This window comes from Rhinoraja longicauda, chromosome 33, assembly GCF_053455715.1.
Source record: "Rhinoraja longicauda isolate Sanriku21f chromosome 33, sRhiLon1.1, whole genome shotgun sequence".
NCBI classification, from domain to species: domain Eukaryota; kingdom Metazoa; phylum Chordata; class Chondrichthyes; order Rajiformes; family Arhynchobatidae; genus Rhinoraja; species Rhinoraja longicauda.
Genome location: NC_135985.1, coordinates 10,050,771 through 10,069,449, shown reverse-complemented (window position 1 = coordinate 10,069,449; position 18,679 = coordinate 10,050,771). Strand labels below are relative to the sequence as shown.

Sequence of the window (18,679 nt, the reverse complement as noted above, 5' to 3'; positions counted from 1 at the left end):
GGAACTGCGAGGCTCTCCTCTCATTTATAATTAAGCGTAAACAATTTGTATTATAGAAGCAAACAGCCAAGATTGAAATCTGCTGACGAAGCCAAATGGACTTTGAAAAGCATATTCTAATCTCCCTCAGTGTTTACTTCATTCTAAACCCTTTTTGAACTGTCGTTATGCCATTATATCCTTCCTTAAATAAGGATGCCAATTATATAAACAGTACTCTAGATGTGATCTTACCAGTGCCCAGAACAGTTGCACAAGACTTCTTTATTTTTATAGTTCACCTGCTTTGCCATGAAGGCCAATGTTCCATTTGTGTTCGTAATTATTTGCTGCACCCACATAATATAATAATAATATTCATTTATTGTCATTGCAACGAGTACAACGAAATTAAAAAATAGCCAATCCTGACGGTGCGTAAAAACATATATGCAATAAATGCAAAAACAAATAAATACAATTATATTAAGTACAAAAGTTTTAACAGTGTAGCCTAGTGCAGAAGGTAGTGTTCAGTTCTCGTATGGCCCTGGGGTAAAAACTGTTCTTAAGTCTGTTTGTTCGGGATTTGATCGACCTGAAACGTCGACCAGAGGGCAGATGAACAAACAGACGGTGGCCGGGGTGGGATGGATCTTTTATTATTTTGCCTGCTCTACTGAGGCAGCGTAGGCTGAACAGGTGCTCCAGGGAGGGCAGTGAGCAGCCGATGATCTTCTGGGCCGTCGTGATGACCCTCTGAAGGGCCTTCCTGTCCTTATCTGAGCAGCTGGCATACCATGTGGTTATACAGTATGCCAGCACACTCTCGATGGAGCAGCGATAGAAGGACATCATGAGCTTCTCCTGCAGGTTGGTCTTCCTGAGGATCCTCAGGAAGTGGAGTCTCTGCTGTGCCTTCTTCACTGTGGTGATGGTGTTGGTAGACCAGGTAAGATCCTCTGCGATGTGCGTACCCAGGAACCTGAAAGCGGGTACCCTTTCCACACAGACCCCATTGATGTAGAGTGGGTCGTATTCTGCACTGGTTTTCCTGGTCTATTATAAGTTCCTTTGTTTTGGAGGAGTTCAGGACAAGATTGTTCACTGAACACCATGCTGCCAGCCTTTGGATTTCATCCCTGTAGGCTGTCTCATCTCCTCCTGAGATGAGTCCAACCACAGTCGTGTCATCCGCGAACTTGATGATGGTGTTGGTGGGATGGGTGGGGGCGCAGTCGTGAGTGTAGAGGGAGGAAAGGATGGGGCTCAACACACAGCCCTGTGGTGAGCCGGTGCTCAGTGTAATGGTGGAGGAGAGGTGAGGGCCTATTTTGACGGTCTGGGGGCGGTTGGTCAGGAAGTCCTTGAACCATTGGCAGATGGTTTGGGAAAATCCAAGGTCAGAAAGTTTGGTGACCAGTCTGCTCGGGATGACCGTGTTAAAGGCAGAGCTGAAGTCGAGGAAGAGCATCCTCACATAGCTCCCCTGGTGTTCAAGGTGGGTCAGTGCAGTATGAAGAGCAGTGTCGATGGCATCCCCTGTAGATCTATTTGCTCTGTAGGCAAACTGGTATGGGTCGAAGGTGGGTGGGAGGCTGGCGTTGATGTGCTGCAGGACCAGTCTCTCGAAGCACTTTGTGATGACCGGTGTGAGTGCTACCGGACGGTAGTCGTTAAGGCCGCTGATGACAGACTTTTTCGGCAGTGGGATGATTGTGGCGGACTTCAGGCAGGGAGGGATGGTGGATTTTGAAAGGGACAGGTTGAAGATTTTTGTGAAGACCTCAGATAATTGGTCTGCACATTCCCTCAGCACTCTGCCCGTCACACCATCGGGGCCTGCAGCTTTCCTGGGATTCACTGCTCTGAGCACGCGCTTAACATCATACTCCTGCACAGTGAAGGTGTTGCTGTCAGGTGCTGGAGAGGGTGTTATGTCTGCCACTGCAGCTTTCACCTCGAAACGAGCAAAGAAACAGTTAAGTTCCTCTGCCAGCGAGGCGTCGCCGTCGGCAGTCGTGCAGTTGCTGGTCTTGTAGTTGGTGATGTGCTGGATGCCTTGCCATACCCGCCGTGGGTCATTGTTGATAAAGTGGTCCTCAATCTTCCTCTTGTAAGACGCTTTGGCATCCTTGATGCCTCTCTTCAGGTTGGTTCTAGCAGCACTGTATAGAGCTCTATCACTAGACCTGAAGGCGGTGTTACGGTTCTTGAGGAGAGACCTGACATCCTTTGTCATCCAGGGCTTCTGATTGGGATACAATCGGATACGTTTGTCGACGGTGACATTGTCAACACAGTTTTGGATGTAGCAGAGTACAGTTGATGTATACTCCTCCAAGTCCTGATCCTCAAAAATATCCCAGTTGGTCCTTTCGAAGCAATCCTGCAGCTGTGAGGAAGCTCCTTCAGGCCATGTCTTAACAGTCTTTATGGTGACTGGAGCTTTCCTACTGAGTGGGGTGTATGCTGGAGTTTAGAATATGGACAGGTGATCTGACTGCCCCAGGTGTGGTAGTGGTGCTGACCTGAAACCCTTCTTAATATTTGAATAAACCTTGTCTAATGTGTTTTTCCCCCTGGTAGCACATCTTATGTGTTGTTCAAGTTTCGGGAGAACTGACTTTAGGTCTGCATGATTGAAGTCCCCGGCTATGATGTGGGCTGCTTCTGGATATGTGCTCTGTTGTGAGTTTATTGCACCGAGCAGGTAGCCTAAAGCTGTGCTAGCGTTAGCATTCGGTGGGATGTAGACTGCTGTTACTATAACCACTGTAAATTCACGAGGAAGGTAAAAAGGCCTGCATTTAACTGTTAGGAACTCCAGATCAGGAGAACAATGGCTATCCATGATTTGGATGTTAGTGCACCAGTTGTTGTGCACGTAAATGCATAACCCCCCCCCCCCCCTTGCTCTTACCGGAGTCGATGTTTCTGTCCCAGCGAAACGCTGTACGCCCGGCTAGCTCAATGGCTCCGTCTGGGATAAGTGGATGAAGCCATGTCTCTGTTACTAAGAGAATGCAACAGTCCTCCACGAGTTTGTTTGCTGATATCTGTAGTTTTAATTCGTCCATTTTGTTGATGATGGATCTGGCGTTGGTGAGAAACATGCTAGGTAGCGGTGGTTTGTGTGGCTGTCTCTTTAGCTTGGCAAGTATACCGGACCGGCGTCCTCGCTTTTGCTTCCTGTTTCTCCTCCGCCTGCGACGCCTGTTCACGCCGACAACTATCCACGGAGAGCCCTGTGTCCTGGCTATCTCCTCCGGTATATTTCGTGGGTGTAGCAATTCGCTCGTAAGGTCCCGATTGCACTGGAATCCTATGATCAGAAGATCCTTGCGGTTGTAAGTAGGATTTGCCTGATTTGCGTGACTAAAATTGACTAACAGACATAACACAGATAACACACATAAAAAGCACCGAAAGGGAGAGCTGTGAGCCGCCATCATGTTAACATGTTAATACGATGATGGCCAGATCAGTCTTCTAAACCCTAACTGGCAACGTTACTACTTATGACCTCAATCTAACCTAACCTTGATAACAATCAGTTCTTGTACTTTCCTGTGATAAGATGCTCAAACGTGTCTCTAGATGAGACAGAGCTAAAATCTGTGTCCCCTTTGTTTCCAAATTAATCCCAACCTTCTCAATTTTCTTATGTCACTAAATGACTTGCATATCAACATCTGCTTTCAACAATTTTGACCTCTTTAAATGTTTCATTTATCTGGTCTTGTGTGCTAAATTGTTATCACATATTTATCCAGAGTGTCAATCTGCCTAATTGTCTTATTAGGATTCTTTCTATAGTCTTTTCCAATCCACCTGATAATTTGTAGTGCCACCGATCTGGCTTTGTCAGAAAATTTTAGTATTGATCTCTTGCTTCTATAATCCAAATTATTCATGCAGGATTATAAATAAGGTTAGAATTACAGGAATCCCCTTGAGAATGTCTTTATTTTTTGCCTTCCTTCTGTAAGGGTGATGCGATGCCTCACACACATTTGGTTACCACATTTGCATTACCCTAATGACCTGCATAATACTGGGTGTATTTTCGAGTTCTTTGTTTTAAATTAAAGCACTGCCATGCAAATTACTTATGTCAAACGTTATTTTCAAATTGTGTCTTAGAACTACTGTAGAAGCATTTAATTTATTTTCTAAGAATACTTAGAGTTATGTCATGACAACAACCTATTCAGTTTACCCAAGATAGCCACAAAAATACTGGAATAACTCAGTGGGTCGGTCAGCATCTGTGGGTCAGATGCTGTCTGACCTGTTGAGTTACTCCAGCACTTTGTGTCTATCTGTGGTATAAACCAACACCTGCAGTTCGTTCCTACACATTTACCCAGTTCTGTTGATATTCAATATTCACACAAGGAAATATTCCTAATCCTAATTACCCATATATTCATAATCCTAATCCTAATTACCCATTTATTCTCATAGCCCATCTGCTTATTTTGTCACCTTCCCTTTATTTACATATTTGCTTATTCAATCAAATCTTGACCAAGTTTTTGCCTTTTTTGTCAAGCCTCATTGAATTTACAAACGGTATCTGTGCTGAGATTTCTCCCAACCCCTGTATCTTATGCCACATTCTAAACCCTCCATCTTGCCAGTCTTTTCCTTTTATTATATATTTTTTTGTTACTTCACCAATTAATCTGCTTTATTTTAAACGATAACTATTAAAAAAAACCTGTAATGCTGGAAATGAAAATAAAACAAAAATGTTGGAAAATTCTGCCAGCTCCAACAAGGTTCCACCAGCAGACACATAATCAGACTTTTGAATTGAATGATATGCTGGCAACTTGTTTGTATGTTTGGGTGTCCTTAAGTCGGGGGTTCACAACTCTGAGGCAGCCTGTAACTTAGTGCTCTTTGATATGCAAATTGTCTTGGTTGCTTTAAGCTCTAATTATTTTGCCTCTTCCATTCTTTGAAACAAGCCTCTCTATGGATTCCCTCCTTTACAATTTTGCCATGGCATCTTTTTATTTTTATCGTCTAAATAAGTGAAATCTTGTTGTGTTTCCTGGACGTGTTTGGTATCTGTTAAATATGAATCTTTCTGTAAATTATTTCCTTTTCAGCATGTGTCAATTGATAACATTCTCACCTGTCACTCGGAAGAGAGTGGATTCAAAATATTTTTTTTCCCACTTGAGCACACAGATTAATCTAACACTTGGGTAAATCTATCTGCCAGTCAATGCTTCTCCCTGTCAAATTAGAAGTTAGATTGAGGTCCCTTGTGCCTGGAGGGGTGGGGGGTAAAATATTACAAGGTTTTATTTTGAGCATGAGCAGAATTCTGCCAATTGTGATAACCAATATTTAATCCTGAATTCATATCCTTAAAACAGATTGTCCCAACAATTTGTTGACATAGTGTAATGCTATTGTGTTGCTGCATAAATAATTTGATCATTTGAACTGGATAATTCATTGTATGACTTGTTTATCAATGGATTGCTTTGAGTACTCTGGGGATATGCTGCACTTGTGTTTGGAAGTGCCTGAACAGACATTTGTCAGCGAATCATAGAATCATACAGCATGGATACTGGTCTTTCAGACCAACTTGTCCACCAGTGGGCACCTTTCCTTACTAATGCCATCTGCCAGCAAGTAGTCCATGGCCTTCCATGCCATGTTTTCATCTAGACGCTTCTTAAATTCTGTCAGTCACCTAGCTTGAGCTATTCTCCCAAGCAGTGCATCAACACTATCAATGCCCTCTTGACATTTCCACTAAATTCAGCTGCATATGCATGGCCCATGGGGAAGCTGATCTCCACTGCATAACGTGCCTACCTCCACGTAACTTAAACACCATCTGAATGACTGGTCTGACTGCTCTGATGGGTACTTCCAGCATTTGCATGGAATCACCCACCACAGAAGCACAGAAGTGGGCTGTTCTCTTTAGAGTTCAGGAAAATTAGAGGTGATCCCATTGAAATGTACAAAATTCCTACACCACTTGACAGGAAGGATGCAAGGATGATGTCTCCCCTGTCTGAGGTGTTGAGAACAAGGTGCTACAGATTCTCAATAAAGCATTGCACATTGATGAGAAATGACTTCACTCAATGGATGGTAAATTCTTGGAATTTACTTCTCAAAAGACCATGGGGAAACTCAGTTGCTGAGCAGAGATCAGTGAGCTTTTAACCATATAACCATATAACCATATAACAACTACAGCACGGAAACAGGCCCGTTCGGCCCTACCAGTCCACGCCGACCACTCTCTGACCTAGTCTCATCTACCTGCTCTCAGACCATAACCCTCTAATCCCCTCTTATCCATATACCTATCCAATTTACTCTTAAATAATAAAATCGAGCCTGCCTCCACCACTTCCACCGGAAGCCCATTCCATACAGCCACCACCCTCTGAGTAAAGAAGTTACCCCTCATGTTACCCCTAAACTTTTGTCCCTCAATTCTGAAGCTATGTCCCCTTGTTGGAATCTTCTCCACTCTCAAGGGGAAAAGCCTACCCACGTCAACTCTGTCCGTCCCTCTTAAAATTTTAAAAACCTCTATCAAGTCCCCCCTCAACCTTCTACGCTCCAAAGAATAAAGACCCAACCTGTTCAACCTCTCTCTGTAGCTTAAGTGCTGAAACCCAGGCAACATTCTAGTAAATCTCCTCTGTACCCTCTCTATTTTGTCGACATCCTTCCTATAATTTGGCGACCAGAACTGCACACCATACTCCAGATTCGGCCTCACCAATGCCCTGTACAATTTTAACATTACATCCCAACTTCTATATTCGATGCTCTGATTTATAAAGGCAAGCATACCAAACGCCTTCTTCACCACCCTATCCACATGAGATTCCACCTTCAGGGAACAATGCACAGTTATTCCCAGATCCCTCTGTTCCACTGCATTCCTCAATTCCCTACCATTTACCCTGTACGTCCTATTTTGATTTGTCCTACCAAAATGCAGCACCTCACACTTATCAGTATTAAACTCCATCTGCCATCTTTCAGCCCACCCTTCCAAAAGGCCCAAGTCTCTCTGTAGACTTTGAAACTCTACTTCATTTTTAACTACACCACCTATCTTAGTATCATCTGCATATTTACTAATCCAATTTGCCACACCATCATCCAGATCATTAATGTAAATGACAAACAACAGTGGACCCAACACAGATCCTTGGGGTACTCCACTAGACACTGGCCTCCAACCTGACATACAATTGTCAACCATTACCCTCTGGTATCTCCCATTCAGCCATTGTTGAATCCATCTTGCAACCTCACTATTAATACCCAACGATTTAACCTTCTATACCCAACGATTTAACCTTCTACAAAGGAAATCAAGAGACATGGAGTTTGTGGAGCAATGCAGTGCTGAATTGAATAAATCAGTCAGGATATTTTCTTGAATGGTGGTGGCGCAGGCACAAGGGCCAAATGGCCTTTTCCTACTCCTTCCATTTCTGATGTTCTTATGGAAAGAATATTCTTGACTCTCTTTGACATTGTGCTACGTGATCTTATTCATCCATCTGGGAGAGCGGACACAGCCTTAGTTTTATGTGACACCAGAATAATTCCCTGCACATCCAAATGCTAGAATAGGTTATCAAGTCAGATTTTGTTTGTGAACTTCTGGAAAGGATCATTAAACCATTATGTGTAAGAAGCGAACTGCAGATGCTGGTTAAAACCGAAGAAAGACACAAAAAACTGGAGTAACTCAGCGGGACAGGCAGCATCTCTGGAGAGAAGGATTTTATTTTTTTTTAATCAAAAAATACTTTATTCCAGAAATAAATATTTACAAAACATTTTCTTTTCAAAACTCCATCCGACATTCCCGGAGGTTATACATTCATTACAGATACAGAATCCCTTCTCTTATTTGGAGGGGCGTCTCCACCACACTCTGCCCCCCATGTCTAGTAGCGGAAGGACCCTAGACTGTGGTCCTCCCCCACAGAGCCTTGGCGTTGGCTGCACCAAGCTTCAGTGCGTCCCTCAGCACGTACTCCTGCAGTCTGCAGCGGGCCAGTCGGCAACATTCCCCGACGGACAGCTCGCTCCGCTGGGAGGTCAACATAGTTCGGGCAGACCAAAGAGCATCTTTCACCGAGTTGAAGACCTTCCAGCAGCACTCAATGTCAGTCTCTGAATGCGTCCCTGGGAACAGTCTGTAGATCACAGAGTCCTCTGTGACGGAGCTGCTCGGAATAAATCATGACAGGAACCCCTCCAGACTCTCTTGGCAAACCTCTCCAGGCTCTCTTGGCAAATCCACGCTCTGTGAAGAGGTGGGCGACTGTCTCCTCTCCATAGCAGCCGTCCCGAGGGCAGCGTGCGCTGGTAGTGAGGCTCCGGCGGTGCAGGAAGGATCTGACTGGGAGGGCTCCCCTCACCGCCAGCCAAGCCAGGTCTTGGTGCTTGTTGGTGAGTTCTGGCGATGAGGCATTTTGCCAGACAAACTGGGCAATCTGCTCTGGGAACCACGCCACAGGATCCGTGGAGTCATTCCTCTGCAGTGCCTGCAGGACGTTCCGTGCCTGATGGACTTGTCAAAGGTGTTGGTCCGGAAGAACCTTTCCACGAGCGACAGATGGTGCGGCAATGTCCAGCTGACTGGCACATTGCGTGGCATCTGCGCCAGGCCCATCCTTCGCAACACCGGGGACAGGTAGAACCTCAGCAGGTAGTGACACGGTGCCCACGTGCCTTGGCTCTATGCTCCGCCTGATGCAGCCACACACGAAGGTGGCCATCAGGATGAGGGCGACGTTGGGCCCTCATCCTGATAGAATTAAACTATCCAGCACCAGGGAGATCAGGTAGGTTTAGGCGGGCTGAGCCAAGGTGTTCCGCAAAATGATCACCCAGTCTGCATTTGGTCCTGCCAATGTATAAGAGTTTGATTCGGAGACAAAATTATGCTGCAGCAAAGGGAACAAGCATCAGGCATGCACAAATCTGCAGTGAATTGGAGAGGGTGTTGTCAGAGGCAGAGCAGACTTAGTGACCAAGTGTTGTATCCAGCTTGTGGGTCAATCCACAGAGGTAATTGGGTTTTAGTGTGTTAAGTGTATTGTAGAACAATTCCATTTTAATTTCATATGTAGGCAGAGGCATCGGATGTTCAAGCCTAATTTCTTAAGGAGGGTCTTGACCCGAAACGTCCCCCATTCCTTCTCTCCAGAGATGCTGCCTGTCCCGCTGAGTTACTCCAGCATTTTGTGTCTACCTCCCATTTTTTTACCATTGGGATCCTTAAGTCTTTTTTATGGTGCATTCTTTTCTCTATTTGATAATGTCATATACAATTATCTTACATTTATAATATAACTATATTTAATTGTTCATATTTATTTTGCCTCCATTTGGGTACTTTAAATTCTCCAGATCCCATTGGCATTGAAAATGCCCAATTTACCCAGCAGATGGCAGTGCACTACAAATCTTTGCGAGTTGCTCAATGTGCTGACCTCCATCAAGTGGCCTGCCTTTGCTAACGCCTTCACCTCTCTCTGCCTCTTTGTAGGTCCTGATGTCGAATGAGTGTAGACCTGCTCGTAAGCTGTTAATTCAAGTTCCATCTGTCGATTTTTGAACTGACCTTTCTTACGCTACGATATTGACTTTTGTGAGACAGCACAGACTTTGTCGTGTTACATTACTATGAGCTCACTTTAAGCCACTAATGGTGGTGCTGGTTGAATCATTGTAACAATGTTCATATCAGTGGATATTGTCAGGAAGATATAAGTATCTGAATATTTTTGAGTTGCACTAGTACGAAAGAGGATTTGTTTATGGTAAGTCTAAATCAAATCGAAGCTGCACATGAGTGAAATGTCAGGGGAATAAGATGACTATAGTTACAACACTGGCATGTACCCAACAGTGGAAAACTGCACAATACATAAATTGCTGGATTGTTCAAATTTTGCCTTGCATTTAAATATGATTGACTTCACTTCCACGAGCATCCTTCAGGCTTAAAAAGCTGCTTGAATCAACGATGAATTGAAGGCCAGGCAATTCTTGAATGGTTACTGTCGAGACCACTTGAGAACACAAGTGAAAGCCAGTGCAATCAGCTAACTGGGCTAATGTTATTTGAGTTTTCAAAATAAACAGCTGAGGAACCACAGCATGGTTTCTACACGACAGTATTCAGAGTGTCGGTTGCTGTGAGTGAAGGGGCTTTGGTGAGCATAGGGATGACAGAGTAAAGGGGGGTCTTTTTATAAATTAGAATGATGGCAGCGAGATCAGTCCATGTGTTGTATGGCCTGCGTCACGTGGGATTTCGGAGACGTTCCTTGCTGTCTGGGTGACCACTTCTGCAGCCAGTGTCATCAGCCTGAGCTCTGGGTGATGGATTCAATGCACGTTGGAGGCATGGAAGTGCTGAGAGGTAGGTTGGGAGCACGTTTTTAGAGCTGGCCTCCCTGCAGCTTAAGGAAACACCGTTAGAGGGAATGCGTGACCATTAGGGAGAGGAAGAAAAGTAGGCAGGTAGTTTGGGGAAGTCCCAGAGTACATGCCACTCTGGAAAACTCTTCCTATGTTGGAAAACGGTCTTTTGTTTCTTTGTGGAGTACAACTGGAACCAAAATCATGGTGAGTGATTCAGCTGCCGAAGGGAAAGAACAGGAGACCAAGGGCATTAATGATAGGAGACTTGATAGTGATACCTGAAATTTGATATTGACTCTGGAAGGCTGCACTGTGAGGCAGGGAACATCTCCAGAGATGCTGCCTGTCCTGCTGAGTTACGCCAGCATTTTGTGTCTACCTGAGGCACTGAAGTGTTGCATCTCCCCATTACAGTAGTCCCTGAAGCCCCGATGTCCATTGTAATGCAAAACAATGGCAATTGTACATTTTAATTTCATTGTATGCATTCCATGCTTTATCCTACCCAGCATCTAATCCCATAGGCCTGGTATTTTTCAGGGGTGTAGAAATTGATATTTAATATTGTGGCTAATCTTGCACACACTTTTCAGATGGATACAGATCTGGTTAGAAGAGAAAAGACTGATTGATATTGTCTCAGTTCCCAGGTTTTACCTCCTGGAGAAAGTCTATTCATGAATTGGCTGCAAAGAATATTGAGGTCCAATGATAATGGCAGCTAGTTTGTGAATAATCTGCCTCAGTGTTTGATTAAAACTAGAAAATGCTGGAAATGCTCAGTGGTCAAGGAGCATGATGAAGAGGGAGTAGAGTTCTAGTTTTCATTAGAAATGTGTATTTGGCGGGATTTAAGTACCCAATCATTGTAACTCAGCTACGATTCGGTACTACATTACACCAGAAAGAAAGAAATAAGTAGCAATGAGAGAAAATTCATGCGCAGTGAGAGGCTTTGCTCTTATTTTCCTGTAATGCATGTACCTAATGTGAATTAAAGGGACATAGAACTAATTTAGATCATTTTAGGTGCTTGAAACTGATCCCACATCAGGGAGACGTGGAAAGTGAAATCCATTATTCACTTAAGAGTGTTTGTTTTTCCTTCCAGAGGATTGCTGGGGAGTGGGACCTGGAGGTGTAGGGCAGGGATCTCCAAACTGTGACCCGCGGGCCACATTCGGCCCACCATGAGATTTTATCCGGTCCGCGGCAAGCCCTTAGGCGGCGGGGATTGGAGGCAGAAGCTGCCGGCGAAGGTTCACTGGAGAGCGGATCGCCACCGACCCAGAGCCGAGACAAGGCGGGAGATCGCAGCGCCCCCTCACAAACAACAAACTCAAGGAAACTTCCCTCCTCGCCTCCGCCGCCGCCATCACTCACCCGGGGGGGGGGGAGAGAGAGGGGGGGAAGAGAGTCAGGGTAGAGGGAGCAGTGGGTGAGAGCGGGGGGAGGGAGAGGGTGTCAGAGGGTCTGGTGAAGTAGTGCCGCCACTTGCGGGAGCTGCTCCCTCCCTCTCCCCTCTCCCCTCTCTCTCCCAGAGCCAGCAAGATCTGCGCCGCTCCTCCACTCTCTTCCCTGGCCCTGTCTCCCTCTAACGCAGCGAAATAAGAACAAACACAAGGGAAACTTCCCTCCGGGGATGGGGGGGGGGGGGGGGCTCTGAACAACAACTACAACACTTGTGTTTGTTCTTATTTCGCTGCGTTAGAGGGAGACGGGGCCGGGGAACAGAGTGGAGGAGCGGCGCAGATCTCGCTGGCGCTGGGAGAGAGAGGGGAGGGAGTAGCCCCCGCAAGTGGCGGCGCTCCTTCACTGGACCCTCTGACACCCTCCCCCTCCCCGTGCTCCCGCTCTCACCCGCTGCTCCCTCTACCCCGACTCTCTAAATAATTGTATACCTATGGCATATGTATATTCCAATATTTCAAGCTCTTTTAAAATATTGAATACTATTTATTTGTTGCCATATAAACCTAATGTAAACAAACCTAATCTAACCTAACAATAGACAATAGGTGCAGGAGTAGGCCATTCAGCCCTTCGAGCCAGCACCGCCATTCAATGCGATCATGGCTGATCACTCTCAATCAGTACTCCGTTCCTGCCTTCTCCCCATACCCCCTCACTCCGCTATCCTTACGAGCTCTATCCAGCTCTCTCTTGAAAGCATCCAACGAACTGGCCTCCACTGCCTTCTGAGGCAGAGAATTCCACACCTTCACCACTAACCTAATTTAACCTTTCCTAATCTAATCTAACGTAACTTAGTCTAAACGTTTTTCGAGTTCATTAAATTTATAAAACTCACACTACTTTATTTTTTCCTACGGCTCTCAAAAAATGTCCCAAACATATAATGTGGCCTTCATGTTGAAACGTTTGGAGGCCCCTGGTGTAGGCTATCAGTGCTGCCTGACCCACTGAGTTACTCCAGGATTTTGTGTCTACGTCATTTAGTAAGATCATATTTTACCTCCATGCCACTGTGCATACTAACCCGATATCTCTGATTGCCTAAATATCTAAAAACCTATTGATCTCTGTACCAAACACACTCAGCATCATCTCATTTGGTTGAAAATTTCAATTATTCACAAACTCTCGGTCAAGAGATTTCTTCTCGTATCAGTCATTAATGCTAACTCCTTGGTTTGAGACTGTGACCTCTGGTTTTAGACATCTCAGCAAAGGTTTTGTCTTTATTTCACTGAGAACATTATCTTAGCTCAAAAGTATGGGCCCTAATTCCTCTTCAGTTTTCAATCTGCCATCTCAGAATTCAATCTGCTGCACCTTTGTTATGCTCCCTCTTTCACATAAAGGAAGAACAAACTTGTACAAAATATTCTCGGCCTGTCCTCAGTGTTGCCCTCTCTAATCAGAACATGATATCTTTACTCTTCTTTATTCTTCTACTCAGATTTTCCAATGAAGGTAATGTACCATTTGACTTCCCAGTTGCTACCGAATCTGCTTGTTAATCTTTTAGTGCTTTGTGTACTCTGGTCCCTCTAAACACCCACACCTTTTAATTTCTCACCATTCACAAAAATACTCTGCTTTTCTAATTTTTGTTCGTCCGAAGACTTCAAAGTCTACCGTTTCCCTGCATCTGGCTTTCTTTTTCTTCTCCACTTGTATTCTCTCCCTCTTTCTTCCATCTCCCCACTTAACCTTCCCCTCTACCTCCACCTAGCCTTCCCACCTCCCCCTCTGACCGGTTGCTCATTCTCAGCTGGTGTGCGGTTACTCCTTGGCATAATGAAAGACTGGAGCGACTGGGCTTGTATACTCTGGAATTTGGAACGTTGTGAGGGAATCTTATTGAAACATATAAGATTATTATGGGATTGGAAGCTAGAGGCAGGAAACATGTTCCCAATGTTGGGGGAGTCCCGAACCAGGGGCCACAGTTTAAGAATAAGGGGTAGGCCATTTAGAATGGAGATGATGGAAAAAAAAAATCACTCAGAGAGTTGTGAAGCTGTGGAATTCTCTGGATGCTTTCAAAAGAGAGTGAGATAGAGCTCTTACTGATAGTGGAGTCAAGGGATATAGGGAGAAGGCAGGAACGGGGTACTGATTGTGGATGATCAGCCATGATCACGGTGAATGGCGGTGCTGGCTCGAAGGGCCGAATGGCCTCCTGCATCTATTGTCCAATGCTCACTACCTTGGATAGATTTCTGATCCTGACCTAATCTTTTCATTACCTTCCAACCTAAACTTATTGTTGTAAAGTGGAATGCTTTAATCAACATTTAAAAGCCATTCATCATATCGGAGATGTTTCAATTAAAGTCATGTCATTATTTGTTTTACTACCAGCTGTGAGAATCAATACACAAACGTCCAGTGCCAATGCTTTAGTCTTTATTGATAAATCTGTAAACAGCAGTAGCTATTGACTACATTCTATAAAATACAGCATGCATACATTATCTTTGCACCTTTGAAGTTGCATTTGCTTTGTTTTGCCAAGCAGGCCATGATTTAATGTGTAGGAAGGAACTGCAGATGCTGGTTTAAACAGAAGATAGACACAAAATGCTGGAGCAACTATAGTTATAGGGGCAAGAAACGAGAGATATAGCGAGCTATATCTTTCGTTTCCCTTTCCTCTGACTCTTAGTTCAAAGATGGGTCTCGACCCGAAACGTCACCCGTTCCTTCCCTCCAGCGATGCTGCCTCTCCCGCTGAGTTATTCCAGTATTTTGTATCTACAGGCCATGATTTAACTTCCATTCAGACACGGTCTTCAATGACCCGTGCCTTCGGCTCCTCTGCATGGTACCTCTTACTTAGCTTCTAACACTTTGGCTCTTGCTTAACATTTATCTATAAACTGGATTAATTATTGGAGCACATTCTGCAACTGCCCAAACAATAAGCTTTTTTTAAAAGCGAAAACACACTTGAAATCATGTGTGATTTCCAGGGACAATCCACTCTCCTTTTCGGTGTCTGGACATGTGAGATTGGTGGGACAAAACCTTTGTCTGTAAAATTGAGCATGTTATTTTCTGACTACTGAAATGAGTATTCAGCAGGTTGTGCTTGAAACGTTAGCTTCGATCCCATCAAGCCCTTATGTTGCAGCACTGAAGATAAGAATGAACCCTGACATTTCAAGCTGACTACATAGGACTTATCAGAAATCCCAGGAAACTGATCGATCCATCCCGGCTCCAGAGTTTTCCATTTTCAAGTTTGACCCACACAGAATCTCCTTTCCTCAGTTTCAATATGGCATTCTGGACAGCCAAGTGGCTGCTGTAACATGCCGGCGAGCTGTGGATGTTTCTGACTGTATTTCCGTTCTTCATCAGGACCACGTCAGTCTCAGCCCCTTTGTGTGGCAGAGAAGAAAAACTGAAGAAGTATACACCATTCACAGGGGTTATGAACTTCCCAGTTTTTATGTTGTATGCTTTTTTAATGTTGACATTGACCTTATCAAACAGAATGGACTCTGTGGGCTTTGTCACATGATTCTGTGTGCCACGCTCGACATCAAACGTCACTTTCTTGCCTGTGAAAATAAAAATCGTAGATTGAACCTAATGGCAATATGTCTAATTTTAATGTCTCTCCTTATTGGGGATGTAAAGATTAAAGTATAGAGCCCAATCCACCTTGGCAAACCAAATTCAAACACTTTGAGGCAATGGACTTTTGGATTGGAAATGGAAAAGGGCAAATGACATTCTAGGGTAAAAGCATTGAATTATAGGGAGTAGGAAAATAACTGCAGATGCTGGTACAAATCAAAGGTATCACAAAATGCTGGAGTAACTCAGCGGGTCAGGCAGCATCGCAGGAGAGAAAGAATGGGTAACGTTTTGGGTCGAGACCCTTCTTCAGACTGATGTCAGGGGAGGGTGTGGGACAAAGAAAGGATGGAGTTGGAGTCAGGAAGACAGTGGGAGAACAGGGAAGGGGGAGGGGAAATAGAGGGACAGAGGAGCTATCTAAAGTTAGAGAATTCAATGTTCATACCACTGGGGTGTAAGCTGCCCAAGCGAAATATGAGGTGCTGTTTCTCCAATTTGCGGTGGGCCTCACTGTGACAATGGAGGAGGCCCATGACAGAAAGGTCAGACTGGGAGTGGGAGGGGGAGTTGAAGTGCTGAGCCACCGAGAGACCAGGTTGGTTAAGGTGGACTGAGCGAAGGTGTTGAGCAAAACGATCGCCGAGGGAGTTGTGGGTTATTCAAATGGAAAGCAGTTGAATACTGAGTGAACAATAAAAATGGGCTGCTTTTATAGAGTCGATGGCCCGGGCAGCGTTTAGCTGCATTCCTGTAACAGACTACAGAACGGCATATCAGGACGCCAAAGCTGGAACTTCCCGAGGAACCAAAGGGATGAGAGTAGGTGAATCAGCAAGGAGACGTGGGTGTACGGCAGATGTTGGATTAATAATACAGGTGAAACCAGGTTGAATACGAAAAGATTAGAGGGAAAATGAAAAAAGCATATAGAAGATAATATATGGACAGTCAACATAAATGATGCTTCTATCGAGTAAATTCGGAAAGTTCCCCTTGGTTGAAATGTCAGGATCCAGAAAAGATATAAACCTCTTTAATGCAGTGATTGGTGATGACCTGAAATCGCATTATTCTCGATAAAGTGCGGACAGGCGATTTGGTCATGTTTATCAAAAAGGATTTGGAAAACAACTTGAAGGAACAATGTTTCCAAGCCCAAGAAAGGAGCCAATTGTTATTGACACTCGATGAATATGTTTTATTAACTCATGAATTAACACATGGTTGAACTACTTGGCCATCATGGCAAGCAACAATTTGTTATACCCACAACTTTTTTTTTGTAAAAGAAAACTCACCTTTATACGGACCATTTTTGTCTTTGGGATTTGGCATTTCAGCCTGGTTCAGTGGTTTCACATCCATTTCTTTATCAGGTGTTTCCTGAACCATTCAAATAATTGGAAGAAAACTCATCAATGGTTCAGGCCATTCATTCATAAAGTATTAATTAATTCATTTTTTCATCCCTTATAGAGTGCATTTTTTGCCAAAAGTCATTTTGGAAGATCTTAACACCTTAAACCTTACAATGCAAAATTACGTTTGAGACTTTAACACAAGGTATATATATATATGTCTTCTGTGATGGTTTATGCAAAACGTAAATTGCAGAGGAAATGATGTGAACTGGAAGAGACACGACCATGAAGAAATTCAAATAATAGAAAGATAACTTAAATGGAAGATGTAGGGGATCCACAGTCAATGAACAAGGATAGGATTGGTGGGGGTGAAATAAGATGTATAGGGAACAGATAAAAAGAGTGAGAGAGGAAGAAAGAGTTGCAGTGAGGCGCAAAAGGAGAATAAAGATGTAGAAGGAGAGAAGGAGCATAGGAATAGATGGAAGAGAAAGGATGGGAAGAAACAGTAAAAGATCAGAAGCAAACTAATCAGATACAGAAAGGTGATATCAGAGCAAAGATAAATAATTGGACAATCGAAGAATAACAGGAACAGAGAGATGAAGGGAAAGAGTGCAAAATGAACTGGAATATTGTGACCGTAAGGGGGAAGGCAGAGAAAGAAATAACTGGTGTAATTCAAATGGAGTATTAGAAAATACATATAATTAATTTTCTATCCTCACCTGCCAATCTTCCAGATCATTGTCCAAAGTGCTCGATTGATAGATACAGTAAAAGAGGATCAAATACAGCAGGTTTCTCTGAAATAAAATAAAACATCCTTTTACTTGGGCAAAAAGAACCACATATGTAAAACATTGCCAATGCAACTTCACGTACCATTTTCAGCAGGGCAGCTTTCTTCTCTCCAACTTCTTGTTCAGATAGGTGTTAATGTGTTTGGTTTTCAGGTGGTTTGGTTTATAACTCCTTCTGTATCACACATTTGAAGCATCGCCAAATGAGATTTGATAATATTTTGGTGCTTCCTCCAAATGTGTATTAAGTCCAGCCTCCAAAGTAACAAACCCACAGTCAAGTCAAGTCAAATTTATTTGTCACATACACATACTCGATGTGCAGTGAAATGAAAGTGGCAATGCCTGCGGGTTGTGCACAAAAAGAATTACAGTTACAGCATATAAATAAAGTTAATAAGTTACTAAACATAGCACAAAAAGTGTCGACAAAAATTTAGTCTCTGGGGTTATAAAAGTTGACAGTCCTGATGGCCTGTGGGAAGAAGCTCCGTCTCATCCTCTCCGTTTTCACAGCGTGACAGCGGAGGCGTTTGCCTGATCGTAACATCTGGAACAGTCCGTTACTGGGGTGGCAGGGGTCCCTCATGATCTTGCTTGCTCTGGATCTGCACCTCCTGATGTATAGGTCCTGCAGGGGGACGAGTGTAGTTCCCATGGTGCGTTCTGCCGAACGCACTACTCTCTGCAGGGCCATCCTGTCCTGGGCAGAGCTGTTCCCAAACCAGACTAATGTTGCCGGACAGGATGCTCTCTACAACCCCAGAGTAGAAGCAATGAAGGATCCTCAGCGACACTCTGAATTTCCTCAGTTGTCTAAGGTGGTAAAGGCGCTGCTTAGCCTTACCCACCAGTGCGGCAATGTGCGTTGCCCACGTCAGATCCTCTGCGATGCGGACTCCCAAGTATTTGAAACTGCTCACCCTATCCACAATAGACCCATTTATCTCCAGTGGCGTGTACGTCCTTGGATGTTTCGCCCTTCTGAAGTCCACAATCAGCTCCTTTGTTTTAGTGACA

General features: G+C 44.2%; 2 protein-coding genes across 2 annotated transcripts in view; one reads left to right on the top strand and one right to left on the bottom strand.

The window, feature by feature from the left end:
- mthfs (5,10-methenyltetrahydrofolate synthetase (5-formyltetrahydrofolate cyclo-ligase)) overlaps window positions 1–18,679 on the top strand; it is a 36,812-nt gene that overhangs the window by 5,029 nt on the left and 13,104 nt on the right. The window lies entirely within an intron of this gene.
- On the bottom strand, window positions 14,308–17,833 carry LOC144608896 (complement C1q tumor necrosis factor-related protein 3-like). Its single transcript, XM_078427118.1, has 4 exons — window positions 17,742–17,833; window positions 17,585–17,662; window positions 16,791–16,875; window positions 14,308–15,470 (listed from the first exon to the last, which is right to left on the bottom strand). Exons 1-4 carry the CDS (start codon window positions 17,742–17,744, stop codon window positions 15,076–15,078), a joined length of 561 nt encoding a protein of 186 aa, XP_078283244.1. The 5' UTR covers window positions 17,745–17,833; the 3' UTR covers window positions 14,308–15,075.

Coding starts and splice junctions, on each gene's coding strand:
- LOC144608896 (XM_078427118.1), bottom strand. Junction 16,876..17,584: donor ATGATCTGGAAGATTGGCAG/GTGAGGATAGAA, acceptor TGAATGGTTCAG/GAAACACCTGATAAAGAAAT. Junction 15,471..16,790: donor CAAAAATGGTCCGTATAAAG/GTGAGTTTTCTT, acceptor TTATTTTCACAG/GCAAGAAAGTGACGTTTGAT.